The following is a 17,847-nucleotide window of genomic DNA, read 5'->3' on the forward strand; positions in this document are numbered from 1 at the left end:
AGAAGGGTCATTGTAAAATAAAATCTAAAATAGGACACAGTTATATTTTAATAGGAAACTCAAAGAAAACAGATCAACTGGAAATCAATGGACAGTAACTCAGATAAAGTGCCACCTTTAGATATTAAAACTAAGAACAGCAGTTAGGGGAGAAATTGTAAGTTAAATGAATATGTTTGTGTAAAAAGCTGAACACATCAGGTAAACAGGCTAAGTTAAAACAGATTGGAAAGAATACTATTAACTATTTGATTTACATTCTTCCTGTAAAAACTGTACAAGAAATGGAGAGAATATTGAACAGATGTTAATTTGCTGTTCCTACAGAATGAACAGTAAACCTAATCCTGTTCCTGCAGGAACCATGAAAGCCCTACCTGACTAGGGTGCTTATTTCCTAAGGAAATCAAAGGAGTTTGTTCTCTGTTGTGATGTCTACATGAGACGTCAAAAGGACCAGAGCGAATTAGAATTTCACGGCTACGAGGGAATACAGAAGGTCATAGAGCCCGATGCCTTTCTCCTTTCCAATATTTGGATTGGACTGGATTATGTTGTATAAATATGTTCAGAGTTTAGTCACACTGAACTGATGGCCAGGCAATGACTAAGGTCACCCTTAAACAATTCAGTCCACTAAATTTAAAGTACCCAAGAAGACTGTTTCCAAGAAGATAAACTTGAAATATTTAAATATTTAGAAGCTACATTAACTATTTGTAGGTATAATATCTTTTCCATGTGTTGTTGATAAAAGAATGAAGTAGAACCTAGCTAGAATCCTCATGTATACTTCCATATTTTTCAAATATACGCTTAGAGAAATCAGATTAAAACCAACATAATATTAGCATTTCTTTTTCCTGCTGAGGATTAGAAATGGTTATAAAAAGAGGTACACAGAGGACAAAGCTGCATCTTAACAGGTAAACAAACATTAACATTATAAGCAAACAAAATGTTTACATTAGTTAATTCTGAGGTGTGAGTACATGGGTATTTGCCTCACTCTGTGTTTTCTATTTGTTTGATATATTTAATGATATATATGTTATTTTGTATTAAATAATACTGTATGTATATATGTGTGTGACTGCATATTTGTGTAATTTGTGTTTATGTCTGTGTATGTGTTTGTGTGTATCAAATCTCGACTGATTCACACCAGAATGTTAACACAGGCCCAGGATACCTTATCTAAAGTCTTTGGGGAAAGCTGGGTTTTGAAATTTGAATAGTTCAGAATTGAGACCATTAATCTAAAACATATGGCATGTATCACATGATTTCCTCAGGAAGCTTAAAGGCAACGCTGCAAGGCAAACCCATCACTGAATGAACTGCCTCAATACTTCCCTTGGTTCAGGTCAGGTTAAGTGTTGCCTCTAAATTCATTTTTCACGTGCTTAACTGCTTTCCAAATTTTAATTTTCCAAGTTGCTGATTAGAGATTGTGGTCCTGTAATGGGCTTCTTAATGGTGAAATCTGATGCAATTTTTCTTGTTTTTCCTTTTACTCACCTGTTGTCTCTAAAATTAACCTTTCTTATAGCCAAGTAAGAGGGTAAAGAAGGAACAGACAAAACCCTTTCCTTCTCGGGGATGAATTCAACATGGCTGAGGTTTAGCAAGAACCAGGACCATTCACTCCCTTCGAAGGGCATCCCAGTTAAGCTGAGGGTGATCGGTGATGAATGGGAGCCCCCAAATGGGGAGAGAGTAGCCGACACGTGGTTTTGGGCCCCCATGGAGGGGAATAAAAGGAGAGAGGAGAGTAAGGCTGCTTTAGAAAGCATCACAAGATTTTATAATCTCTTGCTGCCAAATTATAAAATCCTACCACAGCACTGGTGAATCTACAAACTAGTTAATATTCCCCAGATAATAAAGTGTCTCAATTTGCACTGCAAAGCAGAGCAAAAGAAAAACTAAAATCCCAAAGAAATATTAAAGAGAAGGAAACTACACAATGCTGAAAGTCCTCAATAATAGCGATAGGTCAATGATGCCTCCAGGCTTTGCAGGAACGGCATGTGTCTCAACTCATAATATTCCTCAAATAACTCGTACTAACAGGACATTCTGGCTTTTGTTTTGTTTATTATTAAGACTTTTAGAGCAGTTTAGGTTCACTGCAAAACTGAGGGGAAGGTATAGAGTTTTCCACATGCCCCCTGCCCCCACTCATGCGTGGTCTCCCCCATTACCATCGCCCCCCCCGGAGTGGGGCCTTTGTTACAACTGATAAACTTAGTTACATATCATAATCACACAAACTCCATGGTTTACATTATGGGTAATTCTTACTGTTGTACGTTTTATGGGTTTGAACCAATGCATACATGACCCGCATCTATCGTTATACTATCAAAATGTTTTCTCTGTCCTAAAAACCCTCTTTTCATTGCTTGTCTCCACCTGCCTTCCCCAACCCGACAACCACTGATCTTTTTATTGTCTTCATAGTTTTTCCTTTCCCACGTTGTCATATATTTGGAATCATACAGGATGTAGCCTTTTCACATTGGCTTCTTTTGCTTAGTAATATCCATTTTAGGGTTCCTCCATGTGAATCATGACTCCATAGCTCATTTGTACTTAACGTTAAATAATATTTCATTGTCTGGATGTAGCACAGTTTATTTATCCGTTCACCTGTTCAAAGGCATCTTGGTTGCTTCCACCTTTTGACAATTATGAATAAAGCTGCTATAAACATTTATGTGAAGGTTTTTTGTGTGTAGAAAAGAACATTCTGTTTTCTTCCTGATGTCAATTAATAATAGGCTCTGAAAGATTATAATGGTTTCATTATAACTCAAAGCAAACCTAATTTTAAAAGCTTATATGGAATATAAATAAAGGAGGCAAGATTTCAAATTGTCCTGATTTTGTTTGCCCTGTCACATGTAATGGACATGGACATGAAAACGATTCCATGACTTGCCTTTATAAAATGTTTTCCAATTTAGAGTTAAATAATTCATGGTGTTTTCATCCATTAGATATGGGAGTGGAATCATGTATGTGTGTGTATACACACACACACACACACACACACACACACACGCGCATATATATTCATTGAGAATCAAGGGAGTTTGAAGACTTTCATAGAGTGAAGAAGCCTCTAACCATTGAGCCTAGAGTTCTAGCCAATAGGAGAGTCTTTCTCAAAATAAAGAGCACTAACATTTATTGAGTGTCTGTATTTCCAGACATTGTCCAGGCAATAACCACAGCAACAATAATAGCTAACTTGGTCTGTTTACTCGATGCGAGATTTCTCCCTTGTGCGTGACATGTGTAAGTCACTTAATCCTCACAGAACGGTAATGGAGATAATACTAACTGGAGTCTGTGCTGTTTCCTATCCCTCCTGCTCCCACGGGCAGGGACTTCCCTGAAGTGGCACTGCTGTCACCCACCCTTTACTTTTCCCCTGGGAGGAGGAAGATTTAAATGGTTGGTGATGTTAAAAGAATCAGCTGGGTGTTCTCAGCTCATCCTCTTTGTCTCTCATTCATGCCCCCTTCTGTGAGCCAAACTGTCTGCAGGAGGCATGCACTCTGAAATTATCCCTGGTGAATGGCAAAAAGGTGCCCCCCAAAGTGTGAGTCCTGTATTTCTCTAGCAGAGTCGGTTGTTCTCTGGGTGAATCTGTTCATTCTGAGGTGATTATTTTAAACATATGGCTGCAGATCCTAAAGTCATCTTCTCTAAAATATTCTGCTCTCTATTTTTATCTATATTTATCTCAATTGGTTCAAAAATGAGGAACAGATGAGGTATGTTATTTATCAGGGACCCCTAACACCCTAACAATGACCCTCACACACACACACACACACACACACACACACACACACTTGCAGAGGAAGAAAAGCAGAGGGATTAAGCAACATCCTTATGATCTTACACCTGGATTTGAACCAGAGCCCATTTCACAGCCACCATTGTAGCAACTTTCTCTTTAATACCCAGAGTCACCTAAAGTATTGTTTTGACCACCACTGTGGTTTCACAGACTGGGAAATTTGAAGCTCAGAGATGTAATATGCATAGTCACTTAGCAGACAATGAGCTGAGCAGATGTCAGCACTCAGGCCACCAGACTCCAAAGGCACTCCATTCTCCACTATAGTCTACCTAGTTTCTAAATCTAGTTTCAAAAATAACTCATTGCAAACATCATCCAGAAGGGAGCCATGTTCAGGAGGTGGAAGTTGGGGCACTCATTTGATAAGCTACAGTTGCCTTATTTTATTACTAACCAAGAAAATGACATCAAAGTTTGATAAAAATCCTCAATATCATGGGCTGCAGAAAATAAGGCAATAGAATTAAAATGTGGGTGCAGCCCAAGTAAGGTATTTTTCACTCTCTCAAATAATCTACCATCCACACTTAAAAAAACAATTTCCTAATAAATTACTCTAATCTGTGCCATTCTATTAAATTCTTAACTCCACTTTTGCTATGCTTCTAGATAATTCTTGAGTACTTAGTTAAGATAACCTCTCTACTCATCCCTGATTGGCTTGCTTTATTGATGGCAAAAGGATGTATGTGTTAATTGTTGTCTGAGAAGATTAGCATTAAATAGGTATCTTCTACTGAGTTTTACTGATTTCTTATGTGCTTACCTGAAAAGGCAAACTAGATTCTCCAGCCTTTGCATAAAGATTGATTTTTGCTTGTCTCCACTGAGATTTGGAGATTCCAATTAGATCACCTTGCTTTTGCAAATTTCCATCCAGCGATGTTCTTGTAAAAACTGAGAGATGTGAATGCTGAGACAACTGATACCAAAACTGCACCTGTTGAAAAATATTTTTGAATATTCCATTTAACTGTCTCAAGTAGCTTTTCCATAATTAAAAATATCCCAAACTAATTTGGTGTTAAATATAATCTTCTCCAGAGGAAATATAATTCTCTTTTCCTGTGTAAAGCTCAGAAAATAGTAAGTAGTCCTTTGCCAGACTTTGTATTCTCTACTTAAGAAAAAGCTCAAAGCCCTGGCCAGTGTGGCTCAGTACTTAGAGCGTTGGCCCTCCCAATGAAAGGTCTCTGGTTCCATTCCCAATCAAGGTCACATACCTGGGTTGTAGGTCAAATCCCTGATCTCCAACTTCAATCAGGGTGCGTGGGAGGCAACCAATGGATGTGTCTCACATCTTTCTCTCTCTTTCTCCCCCTCTCTCTCCCCCTCCCTCCCTTTCATTCTCTCTAAAAATGAATGAAAAAAATATCCTTAGGTGAGGGTGAACAAAAAAGCAAAACAAAACAAAAGGCTCAAGGCGGCTTTACCAACTAGTGTATTTAATGCACACCGTGGAGCTGTCTAAAGAAATGGGGCACCGGCATACTACCAATCCTACCAAACAAGTTTGAGGGCACACATTTGCACACAGCATCATGGAAGTTTCCCAGGAGCCTTCCCTATTGCTCTTATAAATCTGGGGAGGCACACTTTCTTCTCAAAGTTACAAAACCAAGTATTCATTCTCCTTGGGAAACCATAATTAATATTCATCATTAATCCCTTCTCTGTTGTAACATTATCAAAGAATTTGGGAGTTCATATGATGCTACTCATTAATAATTTAATCCAAGTAAGATACTGTTTTTTTGGCAGCTAAGGGGCCCGGTCATTTTTCTTCCTACTCATCATAAAAGATGACATAATCTAAACGTTTGACCGGTAAACCATGTAGTGAAGAAAATAGAGGGAGAGGATTATTTTAGGTGCTATCAGTAGCTATAACATAGAATTCATCAAAGTTATTTATTCAACCAATATTTACTGACAATTTAATAAGTACTGGGCACTGTGGGAGGCAAAAATTAATTCCCTCAATGGTTGGATAATCCATGCTATAAAATATGTCAACTAAACCTCATAAAAACAGTCTCAGACACACAGCAGTCTTTTTTTTCTTTTGCATTATGACATAGAAAGTCTTAAGGCTGCATTTTTCAAGGAGAAACAGAACATTCAGAGATGAGGCCCCACAGAAACAAAATCCTTCTCTTTGGATTCAAAGTGATTCCATTTTAATTTAATTATCTTTTAAATTCTTGCTTTTTTCCTTTATCACTGTGCTTTTTTGTTACATGAGCAGATATTCATGCATATATATAAGGTACCTGTTTATTTCACTGTTGGTACCAATTTTAGTGGAGATGAAAGGTGATAAAATTTCATTAAATTCTCTTTTTAAAAATTGTTCATTATAAAATATGAAGCATTTTCTGTTCTAATGTAGTTCACATTTTTCCCCCAATGTATACTGATACTACCTGATCATTTAAACTCATCTTAGATTTTACTCCCAGGTTCACATAAACTCAGACCTTGACAGGTAGGCAGATATATAAAGTCAAGTGGAAGTGTTTAATTAAATTCTATGGAAAGCAAGGATTTATGTTCCTCACTTACAATTAAATTTCAGATCCCTGCTATAATTTCAGCATGTTCCAAGCTTGTAAATATGCACAACAGAGTTTTTAAACCTGTTGTACAAGAGATGTGCATGCCCCATCAGAATTTCAAGCTGTCAGACTGCCACTCAGTACATCGCCAGTGTGAAGTTATTTTAATAGTGTATTAAGAGTAGGAAGCAACAGTATCCATATTCAATAGGATAAGGGCTTAGAACTTATATTTAATTTATTATTTTAACATAATTGGCACTGTTGAAACTTAAGGAGAATTCTTGAATTTATTATAGACCAAGAAAAACTTCTATAGCCTTTTTGCATTTAAAATTGGTAAGGGTAAAAGCATGGAACAAAAGTTTTAATGCAGCTGTGGTGTCAGATAGGCACTCATCCAGCGTGCAAGGTTTTTAATGCAGCTGTGGTGTCAGACAGGCACTCATCCAGTGTGCAAGGTTTTTAATGCAGCTGTGGTGTCAGACAGGCACTCATCCAGTGTGCAAGGTTTTTAATGCAGCTGTGGTGTCAGACAGGCACTCATCCAGCGTGCCAGGTTTGTGGCTCTCAATCTAATGCACACCAGGAGTAGCACATCAAGACATGAACTCAGAATCATGACGATGCCTGTTGTGAGTTCCTCACAGAACCTATAATGGCAGTTTGCATTCAGTTAATAAGAATGGAAAAGAAGAAGGCAGGGATGAGTGGACTATTCCCATCAGTGTTTAAGTAAATATGTATAAACTTAGGGTGGGAGGGAGAGAGAGGAGAAGAGGGGGAGAGAGAGAAGAGAGAAAGAAACTGCTCTGTGTCAGAGAATGTACAAGGCATTAGATGTCCTTACAGACCTCAGAGTTTTATGGGGGAGAGTGAAAAGGAATGAATAAGTATAATGCCTGTGATGACAAAGGCAGAAAAATAGTGTGGCTATTTACATACAAATTAATTAGCATTAAACAAAATTTTTTAATCCTTTTCTTAGTTATACTCATCAAATTTTAAGTGCTCAGTAGCTGTATGCAGCTAGTGGCTGCCATACTGGGAGTAGCAGAGGGAAATTTCCATCATCACAGAAAGTTCTAAACAGAGCTGCAAAGCACGTAAAATTACATCAATCATTTAACATTTATTTACTGCTTATCATTGTTAAAGGTGATTATTTTCTTGATTCCTGCCTGATTCAGTAAGGAGCAGTTAAATACAACATTCACATTAAAGGCTTGGTTTTATTTCTCTTGGGTTTTCACGAAGGCAAGTTTTACATATAGTGTGACTGCAAAACACGAATCACTGTATTCACGAGAGTTTCCTGTAGTTAAAAACGTCACAACAAAGCAGTTCCTTTCATTGCAAATTGGAGAGAGAAAAATAAAGCTCAAATGATGTTGTCGTCTTTCATTGTAGTCTCTGATTTTATATTATCTATATGTTTAAAAATATCAAATCATCAGTTTTACCTCAAAATGAAAGGCCATCTTATCAGGTGACTTATCTACTAGTTAGGAGGACAGGTGACTAACTAAGCTGGAGAGTTGATGATCTCAGGGGAGCCACTTGCTCTTTGGTTCACTAAGGTGCCCTGTGATGTTCCCCGGAGGAGTGGTCAGTTCTACAAAGGAGTAACTGGGCTCTTGAATACTTAATTCTGTGAAGGATATAACAGGGCATTATTTAGAAGTTCAAAATGATGTCTTCTTTATTTCTCTGTTTTCTGTATCATTTGCCTTTGGTCTGTCTCCAATTGAAACTCTGCTCTTCAAATTTTCTGCTTCTTTCCCCAGCTTTCCTGTGGCCTTTGTTCCTGCTGCTTCCCTGTCTCAGAGCTGCGTGTCCCTTTCTCAGTTCTATTCCATTGGTCAGCCACCTCTGCCATCTCTGCCTTAAATTGGGCCCTCTCTGGTATTGCTACACCTGCTATATCTTCAAGATCTAGAATAATAAAAACAGCAATTTTTAAAAGTAAAAAAGGAAGGGAAGGGAAGGGAAGGGAAGGGAAGGGAAGGGAAGGGAAGGGAAGGGAAGGGAAGGGAAGGGAAGGGAAGGGAAGGGAAGGGAAGGGAAGGGAGGGGAGGGGAGGGGGGGGAGGGGAGAGGGGGGGAGGGGAGGGGAGGGGAGGGGAGGGGGGGAGGGGAAGGGGGAGGGGAGGGGAGGGGAAGGGGAAGGGGGAGGGGAGGGGAGGGGAAGGGGAAGGGGAGGGGAGGGGAGGGGAAGGGGAGGGAAGGGGAAGGGGAAGGGGAGGGGGAAGGGGAAGGGGAAGGGGAGGGGGAAGGGGAAGGGGAAGGGGAAGGGGAGGGGGAAGGGGAGGGGGAAGGGGAAGGGGAAGGGGAAGGGGAGGGGGAAGGGGGGGAAGGGGGGAGGGGGAGGGAAGGGAAGGGGAGGGGAGGGAAGGGAAGGGAAGGGAAGGGAAGGGAAGGGAAGGGAAGGGAAGGGAAGGGAAGGGAAGGGAAGGGAAGGGAAGGGAAGGGAAGGGAAGGGAAGGGAAGGGAAGGGAAGGGAAGGGAAGGGAAGGGAAGGGAAGGGAAGGGAAGGGAAGGGAGAAAGAGAAAGTGAAAGGAAGGGGGAAGGGGGAAAAGGGAAGAAGTTAGCTCCTCAAAACTCGTCTGGCAATAAGTCCATACTGAGAAGAGAGATTATTTATCACACACAACTCACTGTGACCATAGAGAGTTTTATGACTCCTAGTCATCATTATGTTTTTGCCTGTATAGTCCTTCCCTGAACAAGCTTAAGTGGAAGTTTGGAATCCTCAGTAAAGTGTAACCTGTTTTTCTCATTTACTGATAATCTCCACTGTTTTGATCACATACAAGTAGAGAGAATACCTGCTCGATGTTTCCCCCATAACTGTTGATTCCTCTTGAGTGCATCACATACTCTAATATCTATCCTTATATTAAACAAAACAATCAGGGAACAAACTGTGATTGTACCATTTCAAGCTCCACTCAATAATCACTTTTTTCGTTAATTTGTCTTTGATGTGAGTTCATCACTCTACTTGAGGAACATTATAAGACATGGCCTTTCGAAACTCATTGAGAGAGTCATTATAAGTGGGTTATTAACCCTGAACTGCTGTCAGGATGTCTCACTGAACTCTACTTTAGGGCGAGCATGTGGTTAGGTTGGCCCATTGTTTTCCCAGCATTGAGGACTGTGATCAGGGCAGAGTAGGTAAGCACTATGTTTGTATTGAATCAGATAAAAAATGTTTATTTTGGTATTGTTGTGAGCGCTCAGGGGACAAGGCTCTGAACTATTTTTGTTTTGTTTTTTCTTCTTACATTCTATAGTCTGAACCCAGCAATGACTCATGTGTCTTCTCTGCACTGGCTGCTGAAAAACTTAGATGCTACTGTGTAGTCCAGCCTGACTGACTTTGTTTTGGAGCCAACCCATCCTTGCTTCATATATGTTTGCCCTGATATCTTCATTCACTGTCTTAATTTAGGAATTTTTTTAAATATACAAAATATATATGAAGCAGAAGCTTTATGTTATCAATCTTCCTGTATTTAATTGTGAAATCTTAAAAGTGAGATATTATGTCTTTTGTACAGTAATTCAAATATGAGAAGTCATAAAATATTAATTCACCTAAATCCCCTTCATATTTGATATTTCCTAGTCAACTGAAAACAGTAACAGTATTTCAATACCAATAAGAAATAGTGGTTTCTGGCTCCCACACGTTGTCCCATCTCCTAGCTATTAGAGAGAACAACGCCCAGTTTACACTAGTGACTAAAGGAAGGTTTGGCTTTTAAATTAAAATCCACCTCTTGAACAAGAATAAACTAAAAACAAGTGAGCATGTTCATGCCATGTGTTGTACATTGTACATAAAGTACAATGTAATAATGCAAAATTACAAGTCTGTTGTTAGAAAAGGACACCCAAAAGAAAGCTTCATGTTCTTTGAAAGTCCTTCAAAAAAATATGCTCTTCACTGTGTTATCCTGACATGATTATGTAAATAAAAAGATCATCTAATGTTACAAAATGAAGGCTTTGATCAGACAAAGTGCCCGGTTATCTCGCTGCTCACTTTCTCATGGTATAATGCAAAACATTTCCTAATCCATGAAGACAACTATAGTCAATGTGTTCCAATTAGAAAGATCAGCTGGATTTTCTGATTACTCAAGAAGATAAGAATTTGGTTTGTTCCCTTGTTCTGTAACTTGTATGAAAGAATCAAACATTGCCACAAACTTATAAAAAACAGTAATATTATATTCTTAGAACACTCCTTTAAGAGATAACATTAGCTATGTGTATCTTAGACTATAAATAACATCCTCTAACAGTCTAATACTACTTCTTAAGCTGGAAAATATTATAAAATAATCCAAATATTCCTCCCTCTAACTCAAAGATTACTAAGATCAAAGCAGATGCAGACAAAATGTAAAAAAACAAATACCCCTTCTGGCAGTCTACAATGGGTTCTTGAAGCACTCTCATTTTTCCAAAAGTAAAGGCAAACATTAAATCAGTGTCTGAGGCCTTGGGAGGTTGAAGACTTGGTTCTGAGAGATAAACGGTCGAGCATCTAAACTGGCCACTGCTTTCACTGAGTCCTCGCCTAAAAACCTCCCACCGCTAAGCTTCAAATTTAAGTAACAGGAGAGAAAACGTCCTCAAGTGGAAACAATCGTAAAATGAGACACAACCCCAGTGACCAAAATGAATGAGTACCAGCAGGCAACAACGGGAAATGTAGATTATCTTTAAAAAGAAAACGAAAAACAAAACCTGATTTCTCAGTGAGTCTCAGAAATTCCTAATAAAGCTCTTAAGGTTTGTGTTCAAATTTTTGTAAAAGAGGTAGAATTAATACGTTCTATATTTTTGTATCCAGTGTCTCTAATGTAATTAACAATAGGGATCGAATTACTTTGGTACATGACCTTGAAAGCACAAGGAAAATCTCCAGGAGTTCTCAAACAAAATAAAACAAAACAAAACAAAGAAACAGAGAAACAACTGTATTTATCAGAGTTTTAATTAAAATAAAGCAAAGGTGGGAGAGTGTGGAGTGCATCTGAGCAAAGTGGAAGTCAAGTCCAGTCAGTTGTTTTAACCCTAATTCCCACAGAGGAATAGGCCGGGGGGGGGGGGGGGGGGAAGACAAAAAAAAGGAGATAAAAGGAGGAAGAACACCTATTAAGAGTTCTGAGCACTCTCAGACTCCTCTCAAGCGGAAAACATAATTATATTTATACCTCTACATTATATGTAATTAATTTATTTATTAGAAAAGTGCTGTAACCTGTATTTACAAGTGATGAATTTAGTGTGTGGTAGTACTGATCTCTTCATTATTTTTTGATAACTAAAAAAAAAAAAAATGAGCTGAAATCCTAAGGGCTCTAGAGCCATGGCCAAAATCCCAAAAGGAACTAAAACAAGACAAGCTGAACAGAAACATCTAAGTTAGTTTTCAGTATTATAGAAAGGAAAAGAAATAATGTTTAGCGAACACCTATTTTGTGCCAAATACTTTGCCAGGTGATTTACTTAATCACATTTTAATCTTCACAACCGTGTGGAGAAGGTTTGCTAATACGAATGTTTGCAGTGTAGACCCTGAGTCTCAAAGAAAGCATTGAACCTGTGGGAGAACTGAGATTCAAAAAGCGACATGATCTCTCTTATACGTGGAATCTAAAGAACTTAATAAACTGATGAACAGAATAGATTCAATGACATGGAAGCATAGATGAGACTGATGAATGTCAGAGGGATGGAGGAGGGCAGGTGGGTGGAGGGGGAGAGAGTAACCAAAGAATTTATATGCATATATGCACAACCCAAGGACAGGGACAATGGTGGGGAGAGGGACTGGGGAGGGGGAAGGAATGGGGTGGAACGGGTCATTGGGGAGAAAAAGGGACATCTGTAATATTTTAAACAAAAATAAAATTTAAAAAAAAGAAAAAGCAACAGAGACTGGCTGGAGTGGCTCAGCAGGCTGAGCGTGGTCCTGTGCACCGAAAGGTTGCCAGACAGTTTGATTCCCAGTCAGGACACATCCCTGGGGTGCAGGTTCAATCCCCAGTCGGGGCATGTATGGAAGGCAACTGATCGCTATTTCTCTCTTTCTCTTTTTCTTTCTATCTCTCTGTCTGTTTCTCTCTGTCTCTCCTTTCCTCTCTCTAAGCATGTCCTCATGTGAGAATTAAAAAAAAAAAAAAAAGTGGCAGAACTGAGATTTGTACCAGGTCAGTCTGACTCCAAATCTCAGCTTTTTTCTTTATTGTGCATTTGAAATGAATTGAGAGTATCCTAATCCCTTGGTCTGTGTTGATCTGGCACCAGGAGGACTCATTGAAAAATAAAATTTCAGAAAATTTTCTGCACATATTCATCCTTTCATCTTTCTCTCAACAAGAATTTACTTAACTGAATTTATTTTACTCAAGTAACATTATTGGTCAAAATAAAAAGCAGTTTTCACAACATGTATCCACAGCTTTTAGCTTATTGAAAGAATTATGTGAAAGAATATAAAATGATAGAAATATTCCTTAATACCTCCTAGCAGCACCCCCAAAAAAGAATGGTGTGAATTATATGTCGCAAGTGGTCTTTTGGAAGGACATGACATTGCATGCCGAAATCACTCATCTAGCTCTCTCGATTCATCATGAAAACAGTGGTAAAACATAGCAGACATTTACTAGCATGAACAGCCCAAGCCTAACAGTTTACAACCATAGAATGGTCAATGGAAATTCCAATAGTAAATTACCTGACATGGGTTAGAAGCAGTAAGTGATTTTGTAAGAACAGGACTTCCAAGCTTGGCCACTCCAGGCAATTGATGTGCTCGAAAATAAATAAAGGATCCTACAAAAACAAACATAAAGTCATATAGATACAGGTTCTACTCTTGTACATTTAGCTGTTCCTTGCCTTCGTATCTTATCCTGGCACACATTCAAGTGTCAATTAAATAAAGAAAATTATATTTTTACCAATTTACCATTCAGCTCTGTAGATAACCAAAAGCACTCTCAGATGGATAACATTAAACACCTAAAATAAAATCCAATTGATTAAAAACAAGCTCTTGAACTAATCCTCTAAACAAATATTTTATTGGCTTAACTCACGTCATAAAGTGTGAAATCAAATTAAATGAAGCTCCTAAGCTTACAATTAGATACTCAATATGCCCTTAAGAAATTTCCATGAGAGCTTTATTTTTAAGTTTTTTCACAAAGTACTGAAGGAAAGGAGCCTGTGGGATGAGTTTGGTTTCTCCTGGGGCTTATGTGTTTGACACTGTAGTCTGTGCTAGTGGGGATGAAAGCTTAATTAAAGATCTAATCTGAACGTTAACAAAATAACTGCTCTTAGATTTTAACTACAGTGGATGTGCTCATGGCAAGTGTTCGGGGGATAACATCTCTTAGCAGCTCAAAAGATCACACCTCTGAACTGCTGTCGGGGGGAGCTGTCATTGAATACGGAAAATTTACAAGGAAGGCTATGCCCCGACCATGTCAAGGTCTGATCCTGCCCTTTGATAATCACAAAATGAAGGGTAACTTGGAAAGCCAACTATTTTTACTAGAAAATATCGCATTCAGAAGGTGATTTTTCTAGATACAAATCAATGCTGACTGCACAGAAATGAAAGGATTTCAGTATTAAAATGTATTAGTTTATAGATACCTCCACATGTATAACAAAATAACCATGGTTGCAGGTCAGCAATGTCGTCTTGGAGTGAGGAAAAATAGAAGCTGGTTTCTATGGTGTTTAAATCTCAAAGCTAACTGGGAAAGGTGAAGACTACTCTTCCCAAATTCCAACCCAATACTAAAGGAAGCGGTGCATATTGTAGCTCATTAAATTCTCTACATTTCACCTATAAAAGAATAGGGTGGGAAGAGATAATATTAAAAAAGTATTCCAAATTTAAAATCCTCAAGTTCAAGTAAAAGGCCATTAAAAATTTTCAAAAGTCTAATCAAAATACTAAAAATTAACAAATATTCAAAGATCTTACTCCTTTAGACATTTAAAACAATATATGCAATTTCAAACAAACACTTAATAAAGAATGGAGCATAAAAACACAAAAAACTCCAAGATCCAAGGATGAAAAGGGTTTGAATAAATCAGTTAATAAAAAAAATCTACTAGAAATGTACAACCCCAAGACAAAGTTTTATTTAATTCTTAAAGAACAAGTATTTTCAACATTATTTAAGGGATCTCAGTCTTAGAAAAATAAGGAGAGGCCACTGACTCATTTTAGGGTGCATGCAGACATCTTTAAGAAAGGAAGAAAATAGAAGAATTAAAAAAAAAACTATCAAGCAATATCACTCATGATCAGAGATGTAAAAGTCTAATAAAAATGTTATCAATTACATTTGAAATCTTTATCAAATATTTATATGACCCTGGCCAGGTGGCTCAGTTAGTTGGAGAATCATCCCAAGCACCAAAAAAGTTGTGGGTTCAACTCCTGGTCAGGGCACATACCTAGGTTACAGGTTCAACCCCCAGTCGGTGTGCATATGGGAGGCAACTGATCGATGTTTCTCTCTCACATTGATGCTTCTCTCTCTTTAAAATCAATAAACATATCCTTGGGTGAGTATAAAATAATAATTATAATTACTATTATTGTTATTGTTATTATTATTATATGTCCTGATCAATCAGAGCTTTCCAAGAATGAGGTTTTGTTTAATTTAGCAGTTCTGTCAACATAGCCAAATAGGTCAACAAATTAAAAAGTGAAATCATAGATTTATATCAACAAATATTGAAAACACTGTGATAAACCAGCCATTCCAAATAACAAAACTTAATAAAATATTAAAGTTAAATAATTAAATAAAGACTAATAATCAAACCCAAAATAAACTATATACTAAATGGAAAACAACAGGATTAGTTTAATTAAAGTGAGAAAATAAGTAGAGATTTCTGTTATTAATTAGAGATAATATTGGGTAATATTAATTATCTTAGGCTAATGTTATCTTATAGATCTAGTGAACATAGAAGTCAAGGAAATAATATATTTAGTAAACATAATTTAAAAAAATAGAGTTCTCATGTTTTGACAATAATATAATTATAAAAGTAGAAGTTCCCAGGAATTCTATTTTTTGAATAATGACAAGTATTAATAACAGAATTTGGTAAGGTAAATGAAAGCAAATATTTTTAAGTTATTTTTATTAACTATAGCAATAAGGTATAGATATAGAAATGATGAGAAATATTCTCTTCATGATAACATTAATACAAAATACATAGAAATAAATTTAATAAGGGACAGAACTTACAAGAACATCATAAGGCCTTGAAGAAGACTATAAATCCTCCAATAAATAGAGAGAATACATTTTTAGATGGAGAGATAGTAATATAAAAATATTGTTAGTGAAAATTTATTTGGAAGCTAAATGCAATCTTAAAAGAATTTTAATCAAATATATTTAAATGAATAATATAGTATTATAATTTACATGTGAAGCTAAAGGGTAAAGAGAACATGAACTCTGAACCCAGACGTAGGGGCTTCAACATTTTTCAAGAAGTCCTAGCCAGTTCAATGAAATACACACACACACAAACACACACACACACAAAATAAAATTGTCATTATCTACAGACAAAATAATTGTGAACCAAAAAAATAAAAAACATATACTATTAGCTATAATAAATAAAACTAGCAAGGTCATTGGATATAAGGTCAATATTTAAAACTGCATTTCTATAATACCAGCAATGGTGAAATAAAAATATCAAAAACCTAGGAAAACATTAGCAAAAGGCTTTTAAAACTTATGCATTGAAAGCTATTCAATATTATTTAGAGAAACTAAAGAAGATATAAATAGAGAATTTGGACATATTTGAAAAGATCCTTTTTCTAAGAAATACAAATAAAGGTTTCAGATAAAAAAAAACCAAAAACATTTTACACGTATAAGAAATCACTTTACATTCATAAGCTGAAAAATTTTTAGAGAATAAAAATGTCTATGTATGGTAGGCAAACAGAAATATTCACTCCTATTTTGCTAGTGAAAATTTAAGTATTAAAATTTGTAGGGGAAGTAATCTATTAATATTTATTAAAATATAAGTACATATCTTTTTGTGAAAATATGCAAGTCTCAATCCCAGTTAACTATCACATAGTACTAAAATCACTCTGTGTAAGAAAACATGTAGAAGAATGAATTTTAAAAGCATTGTTATGATACCGTCAATCAATAGGGGGAATGGCATACCCAGTTCAAAGAAATGAAAAAACAAACAAAATGAATTAGGCTTCTTCTGCTTCCAGGTTTAGTCTTCTGTCCAAAACCAGCAGGGGGAAAAATCAAAAAAATATATATTAAACAATGGCTTTCAAATGTAGGACAATGGGAATGCAGGATCACTAGATAATGATCTCTGAGAGCAGAGTAACAAATGAGCTAAGTCATACAATTACCCCAGATTACCACCTAGACAGTTCCCAGCTGCCATGTAGAAAGCAGGAAACTGGGAGAGGTATGGTGGTCTCATCAAGTTGAAAAGATGGTGTTGGTAACTTGGGGACACCCAAGTGATTGGAGTTCATAAGGCAGAGAGCCAGGAAGGAGAGGGTTACAAAGACAGACAGCTCCATAGATCTGCAGGAAGGTCCCCACTACGCCCTGTCAGGTCCCAGGTGAGCACTGACCAGTGCGAGAATGCGAGGAAACTGCGGGGGGCTGGGGAGAAACATTACAAGGGGCAGCTGTAGCCCATCCCGACACCCACAAACAGCCAGGAATAGTAGGCTTTTCTCACCAACCAGAGAGAAAAAAATTAATTATACATAGGCATTGGACAGAGCGCTCAAATCAAATGAAAACTTATCTTCAGGCAAAAAACTATATGAAATTTTATAATATATTCATAATCACCAAACGTTTAGAAACAGCCCAAACGTCCTTTAACTGGTATCAAAACAAGTGGTGGTTGATCCATACAATGAAAGACTGCTCAGCAGTGAAAAAGAAAGGAACTACCTACTGCAATCAACAACATGGATGCATCTCAAATCCAGTATTCTTGGATTGAAAGAAGCCAGACTTAAAAAGCTACATGCTGTATGATTCCATTTACATTCTGACTAAGGCAAAATTATAGGCACAGCAATCACACCAGCAGACGCCAGTGGCTGGAGGTGAGTGAGGGGTTGACTACAAAGTGGCATAGCAGAATTTTGGAAAGGGTAGTGGAGCTATTTTATGTCTTCTGATGGTTACACAATTGTATATGTTTATTCAGACTCAGTGACCTGTACACTGCAAAGGTTAGATTTTACTGCATTTAGATTATACTTTAACATGAGATGATGACTTAGAGCTATCTATAGTGAAGAAA

At 37.2% G+C, this 17,847-nt stretch overlaps 1 protein-coding gene across 1 annotated transcript in view; it reads right to left on the reverse strand.

Moving 5' to 3' along the window:
* Positions 1–17,847, reverse strand: part of MALRD1 (MAM and LDL receptor class A domain containing 1) — a gene marked incomplete at its 5' end in the record, with an annotated part of 544,166 nt that overhangs the window by 440,742 nt on the left and 85,577 nt on the right. The window contains 2 exons of the mRNA XM_081144915.1: positions 4,647–4,820; positions 13,202–13,299. Coding sequence (XP_081001041.1) covers positions 4,647–4,820; positions 13,202–13,299 — 272 coding nt within the window. The remainder of the gene's footprint in view (positions 1–4,646; positions 4,821–13,201; positions 13,300–17,847) is intronic.

This window comes from Miniopterus schreibersii (assembly GCF_964146895.1).
Source record: "Miniopterus schreibersii genome assembly, chromosome: 1".
Lineage (NCBI taxonomy): Eukaryota > Metazoa > Chordata > Mammalia > Chiroptera > Miniopteridae > Miniopterus > Miniopterus schreibersii.